Source organism: Ammospiza caudacuta, chromosome 5 (genome assembly GCF_027887145.1).
Source record: "Ammospiza caudacuta isolate bAmmCau1 chromosome 5, bAmmCau1.pri, whole genome shotgun sequence".
Lineage (NCBI taxonomy): Eukaryota > Metazoa > Chordata > Aves > Passeriformes > Passerellidae > Ammospiza > Ammospiza caudacuta.
In genome coordinates this window covers 10,871,049-10,886,807 of record NC_080597.1, presented here as the reverse complement: position 1 = coordinate 10,886,807, position 15,759 = coordinate 10,871,049, and the positions used below count along the sequence as shown (strand labels likewise).

At 40.9% G+C, this 15,759-nt stretch overlaps 1 protein-coding gene across 1 annotated transcript in view; it reads right to left on the bottom strand.

The window, feature by feature from the left end:
- KIAA1549 (KIAA1549 ortholog) overlaps positions 1 to 15,759 on the bottom strand; it is a 142,072-nt gene that overhangs the window by 59,147 nt on the left and 67,166 nt on the right. Inside the window, exons 2-6 of the mRNA XM_058805299.1 lie at positions 11,748 to 14,459; positions 10,199 to 10,287; positions 4,762 to 4,939; positions 3,127 to 3,254; positions 1,560 to 1,743 (exon numbers count right to left, since the gene is read on the bottom strand). Of these exons, the coding sequence (XP_058661282.1) occupies positions 1,560 to 1,743; positions 3,127 to 3,254; positions 4,762 to 4,939; positions 10,199 to 10,287; positions 11,748 to 14,459 (3,291 nt within the window). The remainder of the gene's footprint in view (positions 1 to 1,559; positions 1,744 to 3,126; positions 3,255 to 4,761; positions 4,940 to 10,198; positions 10,288 to 11,747; positions 14,460 to 15,759) is intronic.

Here is a 15,759-nt window from a genome sequence, read left to right as displayed (position 1 = left end):
TCCCCCGATGACCAGCCTGTCTTTCAAGCTACACCAGCCTTGGTAGAAATTCTGTTATCACTTAATTGCACTGTAGCTCCATTGCACAATCCAGAAGATGGATGCTCAGCAAGGGTTAACCTGCAAATGCACTACAAATATAATTTCAGAATATGTGGACAAGACTAAAAGCCATAAGAGCCAATGTAGGCTCTTACATCCCAGGGAAAAAGCATCCCTCAACACCAAAAATATTACCAGAGACTAAAAGCTACCTAAATTCAAGCTCAAATGCATACAAGAGAGGACACAGAGTAAAGAGAGGTGTCTTTCAAGCAATCAAGGCAAGAGCAACATTTCATTTGCATTCAGTGAGCAATAAAAACCATAGCCCACAATGTGAGATGTTCTGGGGCTTCCAAGATAAAAAAAAATGCTGGTCATCTATGGACAGGGATTCTCAAGACTTGGTCCTGGCTCCACTAACAACAACCTCATACATCTTTTAATTGATTATGGGAGTAGAGAGATCAAAAATGCTGAAAACATGAAATCAAAAGCTTCAAAAAATTAGTAAGTTTAGAGTGCATCCATTAAATGGGGAAGTATCCTGTGCAATCATCTTACCTAGATTGAAAGTTGCTAAGGAGAGCAACTTTTCTGTTGACTCTCTTTGCAGTATTTTTACTGACATAGACAGCTGCATAAAGAACACCAGCTACAATTAGACCTGATTTTCCACAAAATGTTTAACTATATTGTAAAACTCACTGTGACAGATGTTATGCATCTCTACAGCTCACAGAAATAACTCAAAAAATCAAAAAGCATGGTGAGATAGGAGAAATAGGGAATTAATGGGCTGAGTCAGTGACACCCACCAGCAGGAAAGGCAAGTATTATTCTCCCATGATCTTGCTTATGTTCCTGAGTTATCTGAAAAATCTAAAATCTAATATAAATTGTCAAGGCCAAGTGTCAAGCAAGCTCTGTTATGCAGGCAGTTCCCACTCATCTGTGTTTAGAATGATGGTGGTCTGGAAAAAAAGACTTGCCATGCAAATGTACATAAAAAGTGAGAAAGGTACTACCTTAAAACTTAGCAGATTGCATAGACAAATTAATTCAGACTATTTGGGCAAATATCAACTTATGGAGCCAGTGTCCCAGGAGTTTCTAGAAGTCAGAGACATGGTTATGAGCAGCTGAAAGCATTGAACCTTCCTGAGAATAAGAAAAGGTCACTCTAGACATAAGCACAGAGACACACCTTGCACTGCACTTCACAGCAATACTGATCTAAGTGATTTTCTTATTTTTAGATCTGGACTAAGACCAATGAACTGACGAAGCCAGGTTAAGCACAACTGACCCAGCACAAAAGGAAAGTATGATGACAAAAGCAGCAAGATGCTGTAACACCAAACTGTGAGCAGAAAGAGGCACAGATTGCCCTGCAGAACTCATGATTCAAGTTAGGCACTTGAAGCTGCATTATGGAAGAAATTATTTTAAAATTATACAGAGGGAAAATACTGGACAGAAGTATTCTGCAGTATTGGATGACAGCAAATACTCACGTTCAGCAATCTGCTGCACAGGGAAGCCCAGATAGAAGCTGAATTCCACCACGGACAAGTTTCTGAGCTGCTCACTGACTTCAGACCCATTGAGAAAACCGTACCTGTCTTGGATGGCAAAGACAATGCTCACAGGGCCCTGTCGAAATGCCACCCCAGGCCTGCTCAGAGTTATGTTCAGTATCTGAAAAGACAGCATTGAAGCAAGGTCAGCAAAATCAAATCACTGCCATTCCATCCCTTCCTTGACAGACTTTTCTTTTCCCTCTTATATGAAGAGGGGGGGCAATTCACATCAAGACAGAGGAACATCTGTTCCAGATTGGTTTAGCCAGCTGAGTCTCAGAAGAGGCAAAGTTACATGTGAATTGCTCTTCCAAGAGTCATCCTTTAAGGTCAATCATAACCTAGAATGATCTGACAGCTACAGCCCAGAAAAAAATGAGAAAAAACCACCTAGCAAGACAGACAGCAAGACAGACAAATAAATCTAGTATTAAATAAGTCTTAGATGAATGCCAAACTGCGTGGAAAAGAAGAGAGGGATTGATCAAGTTCTGAAAATGGATGTTCTCTTGGTAAAAATCTCCTGCATCACACACACCCAAACCCACCACTTGTTAGAAGCCTTTTTGTGACACCAATATACACAGCAACTGTATTCATGTCAATAAACCTCTTCTGAAAAATAAGAAGTATTTAAAGTAAGTTGGCTAAGCTGATAGCCGAAGAAATTGTTTGTCTTCAGTCTATGCAGTGACACTGTGTTTGAAGTTCTGAGCACTCTTCTGTATGTACTACATAGTACTTCAGGTACTCTAAAATTTGTAATTTTTCTTCCTCAATTTATTTTAGTGTACAACAGATGGGTATTTATGGTGTCAGTTAAACAACATAATCAAATTTTTACTGAGTTTGGTATTACAACAAAGTTAGATTAAATTTAAGAATTCAAACAGAAGAGGGAGTTGATCTCATTAAATTGAATTACTGACTTTCCAGGGAGCTCTAAGCTCTGCTGTGTGATTCAGGGCTCTGCACATGTGCAACACCTTTCATGTGTGAAGTTCCAGCAGCAGCTGTCACAGACATCATATACTGTAAGTATTTCTAGACCTCAGAAGAAAGTAGTATGGTTGCTCACATGATGGCAGGGTCATGTAACTCCCATATTCCCTAATGGGGTCTCCAGCATGGCAATGAGACCTGAAAGCTTTCTTCCAGCAAAAACTTTTTAACCACACCTTAGTCTTTTACAGGAAACTATGATGGGAGTGACTCTGGTAAGGGCTGGAACAGTTTTATTTGAGAAATTATAAACCCTCTCATAATTCAATAATGCTTTTGGATATAAACCATCACCTTGGATCATTTTTTCAAAAAGCTTGTAACATGTTGCGCCTTGTTATTTTTTAGGAGGAAAAACCCAACTGACTTCATGACAAAGCCTCGTAGGTCTACATGACCTAGGCTGCAAGTGACAGCCAGAGAACACCTAAATCATTCTTCAGGACAAGCAAAGGTGAGGGGGGAAAGGGACAGACACAAACCATGCTCATCCTCTCACCTGCACAGTGAAGTTGTAGGACTCCTGGTGCTTGTTCACCTCCAGGAATGCCATTGTCAGCCCTCTCTCAATGCGCTGGCTAAAGGTGCAGAATCCAATATCCACGTTTCGAGGTACAAACTGAAGCACTGAAAGCAAAGGGCAATTATTCCTACAGCAAAGTACTTCCATGAGAGAGAACAAAACAACAGAATTCACAAGGCTATCATTTTTCTCTTTCATGAAGCTCAGGACACATTCAGTGAAACACCAGATGAAAATACATTAAAAACACATTTTGTGTTGCTGTAGTAAATTGTCACTAAGACTGGTTGCAGCAGTCATTAGATCTCTGAAAGATACTAGTGACAAAATACTGACTGTTTCCTCTTCTATACTAAAAGACCTTCACTATATACATGTGGCTAACTTCACCTCACCTGACCACTGAACTGGCCACACTGAAATTCTGAGCACCCAGCCAATCCATGAAAATCTTCAGAAAATAAAGCAACAAATATCTCTTTCTTGTAGCCTGAAATACAGTATTTAGCTTGCCTAAAAGACTACATATTGGATCAATTAATGCACATTAATATTGGTCTAATACTTTCAAAACACTTAGTGAGCTATCTGTTAAATTTAGATACAGACATCTTTAAGTTCAGAAGAGAGAACAAAAGAGCACAAGGTAGAAAGAGTGAGTGGAGGAAGGTGATCAGGCACACAGACCTTAAAAACTTGCACATTCGTGGATTTCCACATATAGCCTTACCCAAAGAAATGCTACAGTTAGCTTACAGATCCTAATAGCAACATTATACAAAGTTCAAACCCAAAAAATACACCTCCTGTCTATCTATATAACCATGTTAAGCAGTGGAAAAAGACATCACACCTGCATAGTTGAAGTGATGTCTTGCCGTACGATTATTAACACAGCACACCAACACACAAAGTGTATCTGAACAAAAGTACCATGTTGACATTTGTTAATTCTGCTTGTATGCTCAGTCCCTGTCACTACCTCATTACACAGCCAACCAACCAGGCAAGCAGTTTTATCATGCAAACAGGGCCCAAAGAAGATTTTAAATGACAACATTGACTCTGAAAATCTATTACATGGGTACCATTTTGCTTATGATTATCAGCAGTCAAACTTTGCATGAACTGTTGCAATACAGCAGCCATGGAAAGCTGTGTACTACATAAGCAATCCTCCTGCTCATGTTATACACAAGCAACCAATCCTCCTGCTCACCAATTCTCCTACATCATGACAACACAAAAAGGCAGCTCTTAACATAAATTTAATCTGAAATTGACACAAGCATTACAAAGTAGCTGCACTGTGATTTTATGAATAAATGTTTCATGGATTTGCTTTCTTTCTTCTCTTCTCACCTTGAGAAGAGAAAGAGCACAGCTATTTTGCAATGTACCAAAAAAAAGTCCTGAAAAAACCACGAAGTGATGGGTTTAACTATTTACAATTTACCACCTCTCTGCCACAGACCTGTAAATTATGTCATTAACAAAAAGAATTAAGAATCACAGTAGAACAGAGGGTTTTGTCTCGACCTTGCACTGCAAGTGAAGAAGTGTGAATCAACAGGAAGCCACCTTTTCCCCTCTGTGTCAGGAGGAACTCACCTGTCTGAACCTGGAATCTGTTGTCTGGCACAGTGAAAGAAGGGTGCAGTGAGAGGATGATGGGGGCCTCCCCACGAAGAAGACTGCTGTTCACAAGCACATTTATGACAGCTATTGCCGTGTAAACAAAGGGACCAGATGTCACCAAGAAAGCAAATCTGGGGGAAATTTTATAAACCTACAAAAAAAGAAAAAAATCTGAAATTAAGAAAATCCACACATGTCAATGTTAAATCTGGCAACATTTTAGACCTACACAGTCTCATGGAGTTAAAAGCCACCTCATTGAGAGGCAGGAAAATGCAGTCTTTATTTTTCAAAGAGCAGCAGAAGCTCAAACACAAGTGCTGAGCCTTGCAGCCTCTGCTCCAGTGCATCAGAGGCAACTCCCCTGTGCCAGGTGCACCTACTGGAATCTCTGCAGTACACCACACCAATCTCAGCACTTCTTGATTTATCACATTCCCACATATTAGCACTCCCCCTTGCCTACATTCCCCTGGTGTACATAACATTCCCATACAGATTTCCTGTTTACTTTCTGAACTGCTTGCATAGCTGCTGCTGCATTTCAGTCATGCCACACAGTGAATGCATCCTATACCATTCATATGTGGCACACAAGGAGTAAAATACACATAACCAATGCTCTTTAGATATAATTTTCACACTCAAGAAACTTTCTTCCAGGGAACACTTTTATCTGCTTGTTTCAACACAGTTACCACATTACAATTCTCCTCTTCTAATTCATGTCCTGACTTTGAGTCTTTTTAAAAACCCTGAGGAGCCTCAGACATCATGTAAAAGAAATGAGACTGCAAGTTAAATATACACCTTGAACCATGCCAACACTCTTATCCATCATTTCTCAGCGACCTAAGTAGAACAAACAGAAGGGTTTTATTTATTTAAACATATTGCAGTGTCTTCCCTCCTTCAGATAAACTCTCTCAACACTAAGAACACCTGTTTCCCCATCATTACTTTTTTCCTTCCTTGGTTTACTCCTCCAGTTTGCTTTATTTGCCTGTGCCAGTCACAATTCAGAAGTATTTTGGGATATCCAACACGATGGCCTCACGGATAAATAATGTAAACCAGAGACCCAGAGTTTCTGATAAATTCACTGAAGGGATGCTAGCACCTTGCAGGTGCCATGCTGGTGAAGGGATGTGTTGGATACCTTCAGCTTCAGGAGCAGCCTTATAGAAAACCACAGTGCCACTTTAATTGTGACCCACATACTCCTTTTTGGTGTTTCTGCTGTAGTGTAAAGTGATGGCAACTGCTGTTCAGATGAGACAGCAAGCAGCTCCTTCCTGTCTTCTAAAATGCCTGCATTTCAGAGAGCTCATCTCCACCAGCAGAAACTACCTCAGCAGCAGAAGGAAATGAGAAAAATAATCTATGCGGCTCATTATGCCTTTCTTCTTTCTTTGCCCACAAATATATGCAACATCCAACTTTTATTTTAAATGGATTTAGATCCATAAAACTCAAATTTGTTTGATATGAATAATGTGCACAGCTCCTTTCAGTTCCTCTTATCTGAAATTTTATTCTTTTATCTCATGATGAAATAATCTCTGCAGCTTCAGTTTGTCAAACAGAAACAGCAGTTAAAAATGGCTAACACATGCCAAAAGAAAGTTGCCCATTACTTGCAAATGAGACTGCTTAAAAGGCAAGGAAAAGAGGAATTAGAATTACAAATCTCAGTGACAATTTGCTGGAGATTTCTGGAGCAGTATATGGTGAGGAAGAGGCTTGCTGCAGTCAGCACATACTTATGCACTGGAGTTGGATATTTCAGACTCAAAAGCAAACCAACTCAGCTGCCCCCATCTCTGCCTGGCTGTGCTGCCCCACAGACAACCAGGAAAGCAGCCATGGAATTCACTTTTCCAGCTCAACAGCTAACACTGGTTCCCTTCTGTGCTGCCCTGCATCAGAAGAGCAACAGCAACTCCAGAATGGACATCCAAAATAAAAATCCACTTTTAACAGTAATTTTGAGGTAGGCAGATTAGAACCACTACAAGTCAAAACAATAGCTATTTCTGCTTGAGATATGGCAGGGTTGTCTAGAATTAGCTCTCTTCAGCCTCATCCATGTGACAGAAATAACAGACCCATGACAGCCTGATGCTGTCTACAAGCTAATTCAGAGAGAAGCCTACTAAGTTATCAAGGCTAGATGAGCACATCTCATGACTCTGGAATCATGATTCATGAATGAGAATAGTGCTCTTGGCACAGCTCTAATGGTTCACAGACCCAGCCATCCATCCAGCTCTCTCTTGAAGTTTCACCTCTACTGCTAGGACAGCTGGAGGCTAACAAATTAGGTGGCTGAACCATCACATTTTAGAGTGTTGCTATTAAAGTACACAAGCATGGATTTCTTATATTAATATGTACAAGTATTTTAACTTTAACACCTTGGGCCAGACAGCCAGAGAAGCACACACAGAACTCCATGTGCAGTTTGGAGCTCATTGCAAAAGCAGAAACCTTCAGCAGAAGCAAAGAACTCTCACAACACCTAAAGTTAAGCTATCCCTGCTCCCAAATGCAATGCCTGACCCAACTCTGCTGTTCCCAGGACACCACCTAGCTCATTCCAAGCTACCCTCACAAGAGAGAGCACATCCAGCACAGAAAGCTTTTAAGACTCAGTTTACTAAGGCTAGAAGAGTATTTAGAAAAAACATGACTTTATCTTTTCTTTGTCCCTTGTGATGTTTTATTGTCAGCTAAAATACTTGATAAGATGCACCTTTGCCACAACCCAATCCTTGCCTACACTCCACTGTATTACATGCTGTGTAAACATCTGGCAGAAAGCATCAACAACTGATTTTCTCACCACCACCTTATTAAGAATCCTATAAAGAGCCTGCAGAGGGTGTTTAACTTCCTGAATATGGACTACAAAGGCTCACATGTCTTAAAAATAAATAAAGCTTCTGCTTCTACACACATTAGGATCCTGAGGCAGCAGTTATCACTGGTTTTGCACACCTCTGTGGTACCAGCCACAACTTCAGCAGTGGTGAAGCAGAGATGAAGCCAGTGCAGACCCACAAGGTGGCATCTTTGGAAGAAGCATTTACCTGGCAATGACCTGAACTCCACACTTTGGAGGCAGAGGTCACTGATTTGGGAATATGGGAACTGGTAGGTTAAGGAGACAACACCAAACCCACATTAAATACAACAAACAAGTGGCTAAGGTAAAAATGCCAGAAGCAGGATAAAATTTCCAAGCACAAATGAGGCTGACAAAAACCCTTTTCCTGCTGGCATGAACATAATGGCACCAGGGGTCCTGGCAGTGAGTCTCTGCCAACACTATTTTATTTTACACCCCAGTGCAAGTCAAGTCAAGAGAACATTGTACAACAGATCCTACCCAAGTGTCATAAGCTTTACATTAGAGTGTTGACTAAAATTACTCAGACAATCGGGTCTTATTCTTTTGCAGATGCAATATGTTGAAACCAGGAAGGAAAAACTCTAAAATTTTTGGCTTTTCTTACTTTACGGTAAGGATTTTCCTAGGGAAAAAAGTGACAGAAGTTTTTTTCATTTGGCAGGATCCTCCCTCCTCTTTTTTCCACTTCAGCAACTCACAGTGTTTGAAACAATAAAGTAGCAGAGACCAAAGTTTCAACTGAAAAAGCTGAGGGCAAAAAATGCTTTAATCTTCCTTTCACTGCTAAACTTGCTTCTTATTTAAACTGAGCAGCAGTTACAGTCATCACAGCCATGGATTTTATTTTTAAAGCATACATTACTACAAAGTTAAATTTAACTGGACTGTCTCCTGATTTACTGTACATTACATCACAGTGAGGGAACATCTGTGAGCTGTAATAAGAGACACAATAAAAAAGCAGCTTAGAGAAGTGCACTGCTTTACCATAACTTGCAAACACACACATGGTTTCTAGGTACTTTCAACTAACAAAAGTCAGGTCTGTTTGATTGATTAAGTTTAGCAAGATGGAGAAATTCTGTTTAAAATACTGCATTACATCACCACTCAACATACTGCTGTTATAGACAGCTCTTTTTTGAACCAACAGTTTTGTTAGTATTCCACAGTTAGAGGTGAAAACATATTTGCTAGTGATTATTTTTAGTGCAGAACCCATATGATAGCAGCATTCTAGAATAAGCAAAACTGATTCAGCAAAGATGTCTTTCCTTTAGATAAAAAAGACTTTCCAAAGGATGAAGCCAGACTAGCTGCATTATTTATAAAAACAGTTCCTTCTGAGAAGCCTTAGGACTTCTTAGAAGCATTCTCTCTATTGAGAGCTTTATAAGGCAATAGCAGGCATCAAAGGCAGGAAATTAAAGGGAAAAATATAAAGCGAGATATTGAATGCTTGTTCCAATTAACCTTCAAATATTACTTAAAATGGATTTTGTCCTACTGCTGTTAATAGTAAGAATATAAGCACTTCCATATTAATGAGCTGTGTAAGGTCACTGAAATTAAATGTTTCTATCATTATGAACATCTGACTTCTTCTTGACTATTCCAGTTTGCACAAACTGAAGGTATAATTTACAAACCAGACGAAAAACCTCTTTATATATATTAAAAAAATCTAAGTAGCTCACTAGCAGGCGTTGCTAAAAGGACATAAACTACCTATAATTTACAAAGGCAGCTCACTGTAGCTGAAGTTTGGCAGGAATTTATAACACTCCTATCTTGACTGAGTAGAGATGTACATGCTCAAACATCAGACAGGAGTTGTTTAATTACTGAGTGCAGTGATCATGGGAGACACCAAAATTAAAGGCACCAAGCAATTCTGTGCACAGAGAAATGCAAGTTATGTTCAATGAGAAGAAATACAAGTTATGTTCAGGAGTTACACCTACCTGAAGGCTTAGAAATAACATCTTACTATTGCACACCTGATTTTTCCCCTTACCTTTTCCATATGCCAAATGGCATTTGGGATTCCACCACCTCCCATACAAGTTGATGGTCTCACTTATAACATAGCACAAGGCTGTGCAGAAGGTTTCATTTTGCCTAAAGTGCCTAAAGTATGTAATCAGCTAGCAGTACAAACAGACCTGCTCAACAGGTATGTTGAAGGATAAAAGTTCTTCAGTTTCAATTCACCAGGCAAAGGAGGTGAGCAGTGGATTCTGGACATGACCTGCTCACCTCTATCAAAACCAAGAAAGGTCTGTCCTAGAAAATTATGGCATTCTAAAAGCAAAAAAGTTGACATCATGTTCACTTGTAAAAAAACAAACAACCAACACATGACTAACATTTAAAATAAAGCTCTCTCTGATACAGTATCTATGGACTGTTTGAATTACTGTTTTAGCTTTTGAACTAAACCCCTACTCTATTATATTGACCAAAGAGTACTTGTATACACTTCATACCACTTACCTCCAGCTCTACTGATCTCCTGAACTGAACTCTGAGCACTTCTCTGATGGATTCAGTGACATTTCGTAGAACAGCTCTTCGGGCCAGCACTAGAAATTAATGTCAGTCAGAAAATACTTTTAGTTTCATCTCTTAGGTTTTTAATCAAAGCTGCATTTTCAACGGTGCAGTGCATGAAGAAGCAGGTAGTGAGATCAGTTGCATCAAACAGGTAAGATGAACAACAAGGACAGGGGTGAAGGTGTGACTGTATCCTAAAAAGTGACTGTAAAGTTTAAGGAACTGTGAGTTTAGTTTCTCTTGTTTTGTTTTTCCACAGCTAATGCCTTTACCATTCTGATAAAAGAAACTTTTAAAGAGCCACTGAGGCATTCAAATGGGAAAGTAGCAGCATATTTGGTCTGACTTGTGAGTGAGTTCACTGTCACAACACAGTTAAAAGTTTTGTAGGCAACACATGGAATGCAGATAAGGTCAGACAAAAGCCACAGAAAATATGCATCTACTTTTCTCTTAAATAAAAAGTAAGCAAACATGACACTAATTAATGAAAGGGATATCCACAGAGTAAGAAAGAGCTTTAAAATCCCCACATCCCAATAGACGTCATGTCTGTTACAGGCACACTGGACACTGTGACTGTGGGTTAAGCAAATAACTGCAAAGTGTTGTGTTGTCATCCTGCATTTACTTTCCATCAATAACTTGCCTACAAAAGTACTCAAATTACATTTTAAAAAAGTCTTCCTCACCCCTAGCACAGCTAGATCACCTACATATCTGGAGGATGAGATTATGCTCATTCTGCTTTAATTCTTGCAACTAAGTCTTGAGAGTAAAAAGTATTGCTCAGCACGAAAATGCAGCACTTCTGCAGCTGCCCTGGATTAGTTTGCTGGCACTGTTTTGTTAACAAGCTAGGAAGAGGCAGGAAAACACCAGAAAAGCAAACACAGATGCTAAGACAATTAATTTTGAAACACAGTAATGTCACTTTTTCTGGTTACAAACACACCAAATCCAGTTGAAAGTAAGTATGGGAGGAGGTAAGATACAAACATAAGCTAGTAAGGTGAAATTATAAACATGGTTGCAAAACCCAAACTTTTTTTAAACCAATTCTCCTCTTACATATGACAACATTACCTCACATGCAGGTGTTTTTTAATAAACAGCAGCAACAACTGAAAGGAGAAACTTACTCAGTCAGAACATTAAACAGTTTGGCAGAACAGTACCATGACAGTAACATTCATTTACAACCAATGAAGTGATAAAGCAGCCTCTAACTCAGCACACTCGTATCAGCAATTTTTGAGGACAATTTCATTCTCTGTGCAGTGCGATGTATTTGTAACTCTCACAATGGACTTTGTTCACATGACCTCTATTATTTTTAACAGTAAAAGATAAATCAATGCTTTTACAGCTCTTTGTCTAAATTTACACCGTAAGGTCCACTTAGTTAATCCAAAATCTGCAATTTAGCTAGGGGTTCATGTTGCAGTGGCTTCTGCAAACCAAAATGAAAATGCTGGGGATATCTTACCCGCAGTGACCAAGTAAGCGTCGGGAACGGTGATGTCGCAGACGTACGGCTGCCTGGTGGTTGCCACAGCAGAGGTCACAGCCACCACTTCAGGTGGAGCGGTGCTCCTCAGAGGGGTGGGGGAGAATGTCCCTGGGCTGCCTGTAGCACTGGAGGACATTGTCCCTGGGCTGCCTGTAGCACTGGTGGCAGCAGTAGAAGGAGCTGATGGATCAGCACCAGCAGTTACACTGCTTCCTGATGGAACTTCATGTACAGGGGGAGGGCTGGTAGTCAGAGGGAATTGTGTGGGAGCAAACGACGAGGTCACAGGCAGAGATGCTGTAGGAAAGGGTGTTATGCTGATGGTGTCAGCATCTGATGCAAGGATGTCAGGGTCTGTGGGAGGAATGGCTGTAGGGACGCTGCCCCTGCTGCCAGATGTTAAAAGCAGCGTGGGGTTAACTGTAGCACCAATATCCTCATCAGAACCCAGAGCAGTTGAAAGTAGAGATGAAGATATGTTTAAGACAGGAGTTGCTGGGAAGGTAGTAAACGAAGAGATCAGATTTGTTTCACTGAGCAAGATGCTGCTGGTAACAGACTGGGTGTCGGGAGTGAGCAGCACCAGGGGAGGAGCCACAGAGGGAGAGGTGGAGAGGGAAGGCTCCAACTGAGAGGTAGCTCCTGTGGCAGCTGAGGTAAACACAACTTCAGAGCCCACTGGCAGTACCGAGGATGCTTCCAGAAACACAGATGACTCTGAGTGAAACTCTGATGATGGCATTATTTCAGGAACCTGTGCATCTGGAAGGGACGATATGTTGGAATGAAAGTATGGTGTTTGGCTAAGATGTAACTGAGAAACCTCGGCATCAGTGGCAGAGCTGACAGTGGTAGCTAAGTCCCAGCTGGTAACATCCTCAGGAAGTACTGATGTCCCAGTCAACAAGGTCTGAGGTAACAGTGTTAATAAATCACTTTGCATGACAGAGTAAGAATTTATCATGGTCAGCGATAAAGACAAGTAGCTAGATTCAATAAGAAACGGCGTTGATAAAAGATTGGATGGAAAATCTGAAATATTTAAAGACAGTTCATCCCTTGTGGATGTCTTGCCAAGCAAAACCACGGATTCTGATGGCATTAATTCTGGCAGCTCCAGCAAGGTTGTCTGACTGATTGCAAACGACGTGACTGGCTCACTGGGGGTGATGGCAGAGTCCAACAGAGCAGTGGTGGCACCAGGAAATTCCACATGAGCACTTGGAGTCAATGAAATTGTTTCCAGAACAGGGAGGGTCTGGGAAACAGAGATGTTCAGTGATGTTTCCCCAGGGAGCTGATGGAAGGAGGGAGATATTGTTATAGGTGTTCTAGTGTCTGTAGTGCTTAATAAAAACATGCTTGAGTCAGGGATTTCTGCAAGTCTTGAAGAAAGTGAAACAACTGGTCTTGATGGAAAAGAAGTATCAAAAATCTCAGGTGTAGGTTCCTCTAAGTCATACCCATCAGTAATTATAGTTGTAAATGCAGTTATGCCTTGTACTTCAGAGGCTCTGATGGACAAAGTTTCAGCATCATCGCCTGAGCCCACATCATGTTCTGGGGCAAAGCCTGCTTCTGGCAGAAGGGAAACAGAGTCACAATACAGACAGTAACTGTACGATCTCGTGAAAGGCACTGGACTCTTGAGCTCACTGGCAAGCTCTGATTGACTCGGTATTTCTGAACCAGCAGGCAAATTTGGTGCTGTAGTGGAGAATTCACGTGTAAACAGGCTGGCATTAAGAAATGTTTTAGAGTTCACGGAAATGGCAGCTGAATCAAGAGGGAAAGACACAAGTGGAAGACTAATAGGATAAAAAGCAGGCTCAGCACTGGCTGCTGAAGCTGGTGTGTGCCAGGGAATGCTTGGAGTGGGGTAAGTCCTTTGACTGAGAGATTCTGCTGCCCTGCTACTCACATGGGTGTAAACATCACCATACAGGTCTGCACCTTGCACTGTGGCATCTGGGGCCCCAGGGCTGGTTTCACCCAGCAGCTTGAGATGGAGAGGAGATCCCACTGAAGCATCCCCAAAAGGCAGAGCTGTTAAACTTGCATTGATGTTTTCCTGTGCCACAACTCCCCTGTCAGAAGGAATGGAAGTGAAAGGAACAGCTGTATTTGGAGGGTACAACAGCACATCTCTGCTTGCTGTTAGTATTTCAGGATCTGGTACAAAAGGCTTTAGCTCCATGAGAGTGTAGCTGCGTTCAGGGACAGCACTCAACGGAGTCTTCTGCTGTGCTGTTTCTGAGATATCATACAGTGAAGAAAGGACAGATAATGAAGGTGTTAGCAACACAGTTTCTAACATTTCTCTTGATGGCTCTACTGTATTAACTGAGTGATGATCTGTTAAAACTGCAAAAGACTTCACGGGAGGAGTCCAGTGTGCCTTTGAAAAGGAGCTAATAAATTCATCATCACTTCGGAATGCTTCATTGCTCCTTACAGAGACATCTACCATCGGCGTACTTCTCCCTTCTGAAATCATGGCTGTTTCTTCTTGGCTAAGTAAAGTCCCATCAAAGGAAGTGGTAACTGATGATAAAACTGTTTGAAGCAAATTACTTTGCTGGGACTCCAAAGTACTCCTTACTAAGGCCGTTTGTGTCCTGCTGCCTGATATGCTTTCATAGTCCGTTGAGAAAAAGGAAAAATTCTGCTGTTCCACAGATCTCTCATCTAAATCAAGAGGGAGAGAAAAACAAAAGCCAAAACACAACAGATCAGCACAAGCAGTAAGATTGCCAAGAGCAAATGTCACATAGAATATTTCTGGAGACAGTTGTCCAGAATTCAAGGGCAAAGACCAAGTAAAAACGCTTCACGAGCAAGTCAGCACTAATAGTAAGATTTTTTGTGAAATTCCATTCCTTGGAAATGAACAGGACAACACAAGCTTCTCTCAAAGCACTGACTTGTCTCTACAGCAACACTCCAGTAAGACCTGTGGAAGAGCACAAAGTGCCTCCCTCTTACCTGGGCAAGGCTACACTCCATGGCAACTCGTGGTCTCACGAAGCAAACACACCAGAAAGGGTAACGAGGAACAATGCAGAGGAAAAATCTACATAATTTTAGGTGTTTTGCTCTCCTTAATATCGCTTAATTTCCTCTGATTTTATTATTTCTTAATATTAAGGTCACTAGAAGATCTACTCTGTTCATGGACCAGATCCTCCCTCTCATACCAGAAATGAGTGACATGAGACATAAAGAAGAGTTCCCTTTTTCATAAGGTCTGGTATCAACAGGAAGAATTTGCTATCATGTTGTGACATGTTTGTAACATGTTATTTTTACATTGTCCACCCTTCATCTGAAGTCTGGCCTGTTAGCAGTCACTGACAAATTGCTTCATTACACAATTGCTATGTTTATTCACAGCCCTCTATAGGATTGCTCTCTTTATAGGCCACCTGTAAATAAGCTTTCACTCCTCTAGTTTGCAGAGCTGAAGTAGTAATGGCCAGGTTCAAACACAAAGGAGAAAAAGTTGAGAATTCACCACATATTTCAACAAACAAAATACTCTCCTCTCTCAAAAAGCATTCTTGGGTTACAGAGAAGATCTGTACATAAGCTTTTCCAAGAACAGATGAGTTTGGCAGAGAAAAGGCTGATTACTTTCCTGAAATGTTGAGATTGGATTAATAGCATTCAGGGCTGAATTATTAAAGGAAATCACAGAAAATTGCAGAGAAAGTTTTCAAGGGTACACACAAAGTTACTAGCATGCCTGATCACCCTATTTTCATATGGGAGTGTCAGGCAGTGCTGCTGGAACCCACTGGCCACACGCCTAAACAAGGCTGGAAGGGCAGGAATCACATCCAGTTAAACCACCAGGGACCAGTTTAAAGTAAAAACAAGCATACACATTACAAAGCACTGGACAAGTGATACAGTATACAGCTCAACTGCAAATACATCTGTTACCCTTTAGAGGATGCCTTGAACTCAATAACTCACAGAAAAGTCC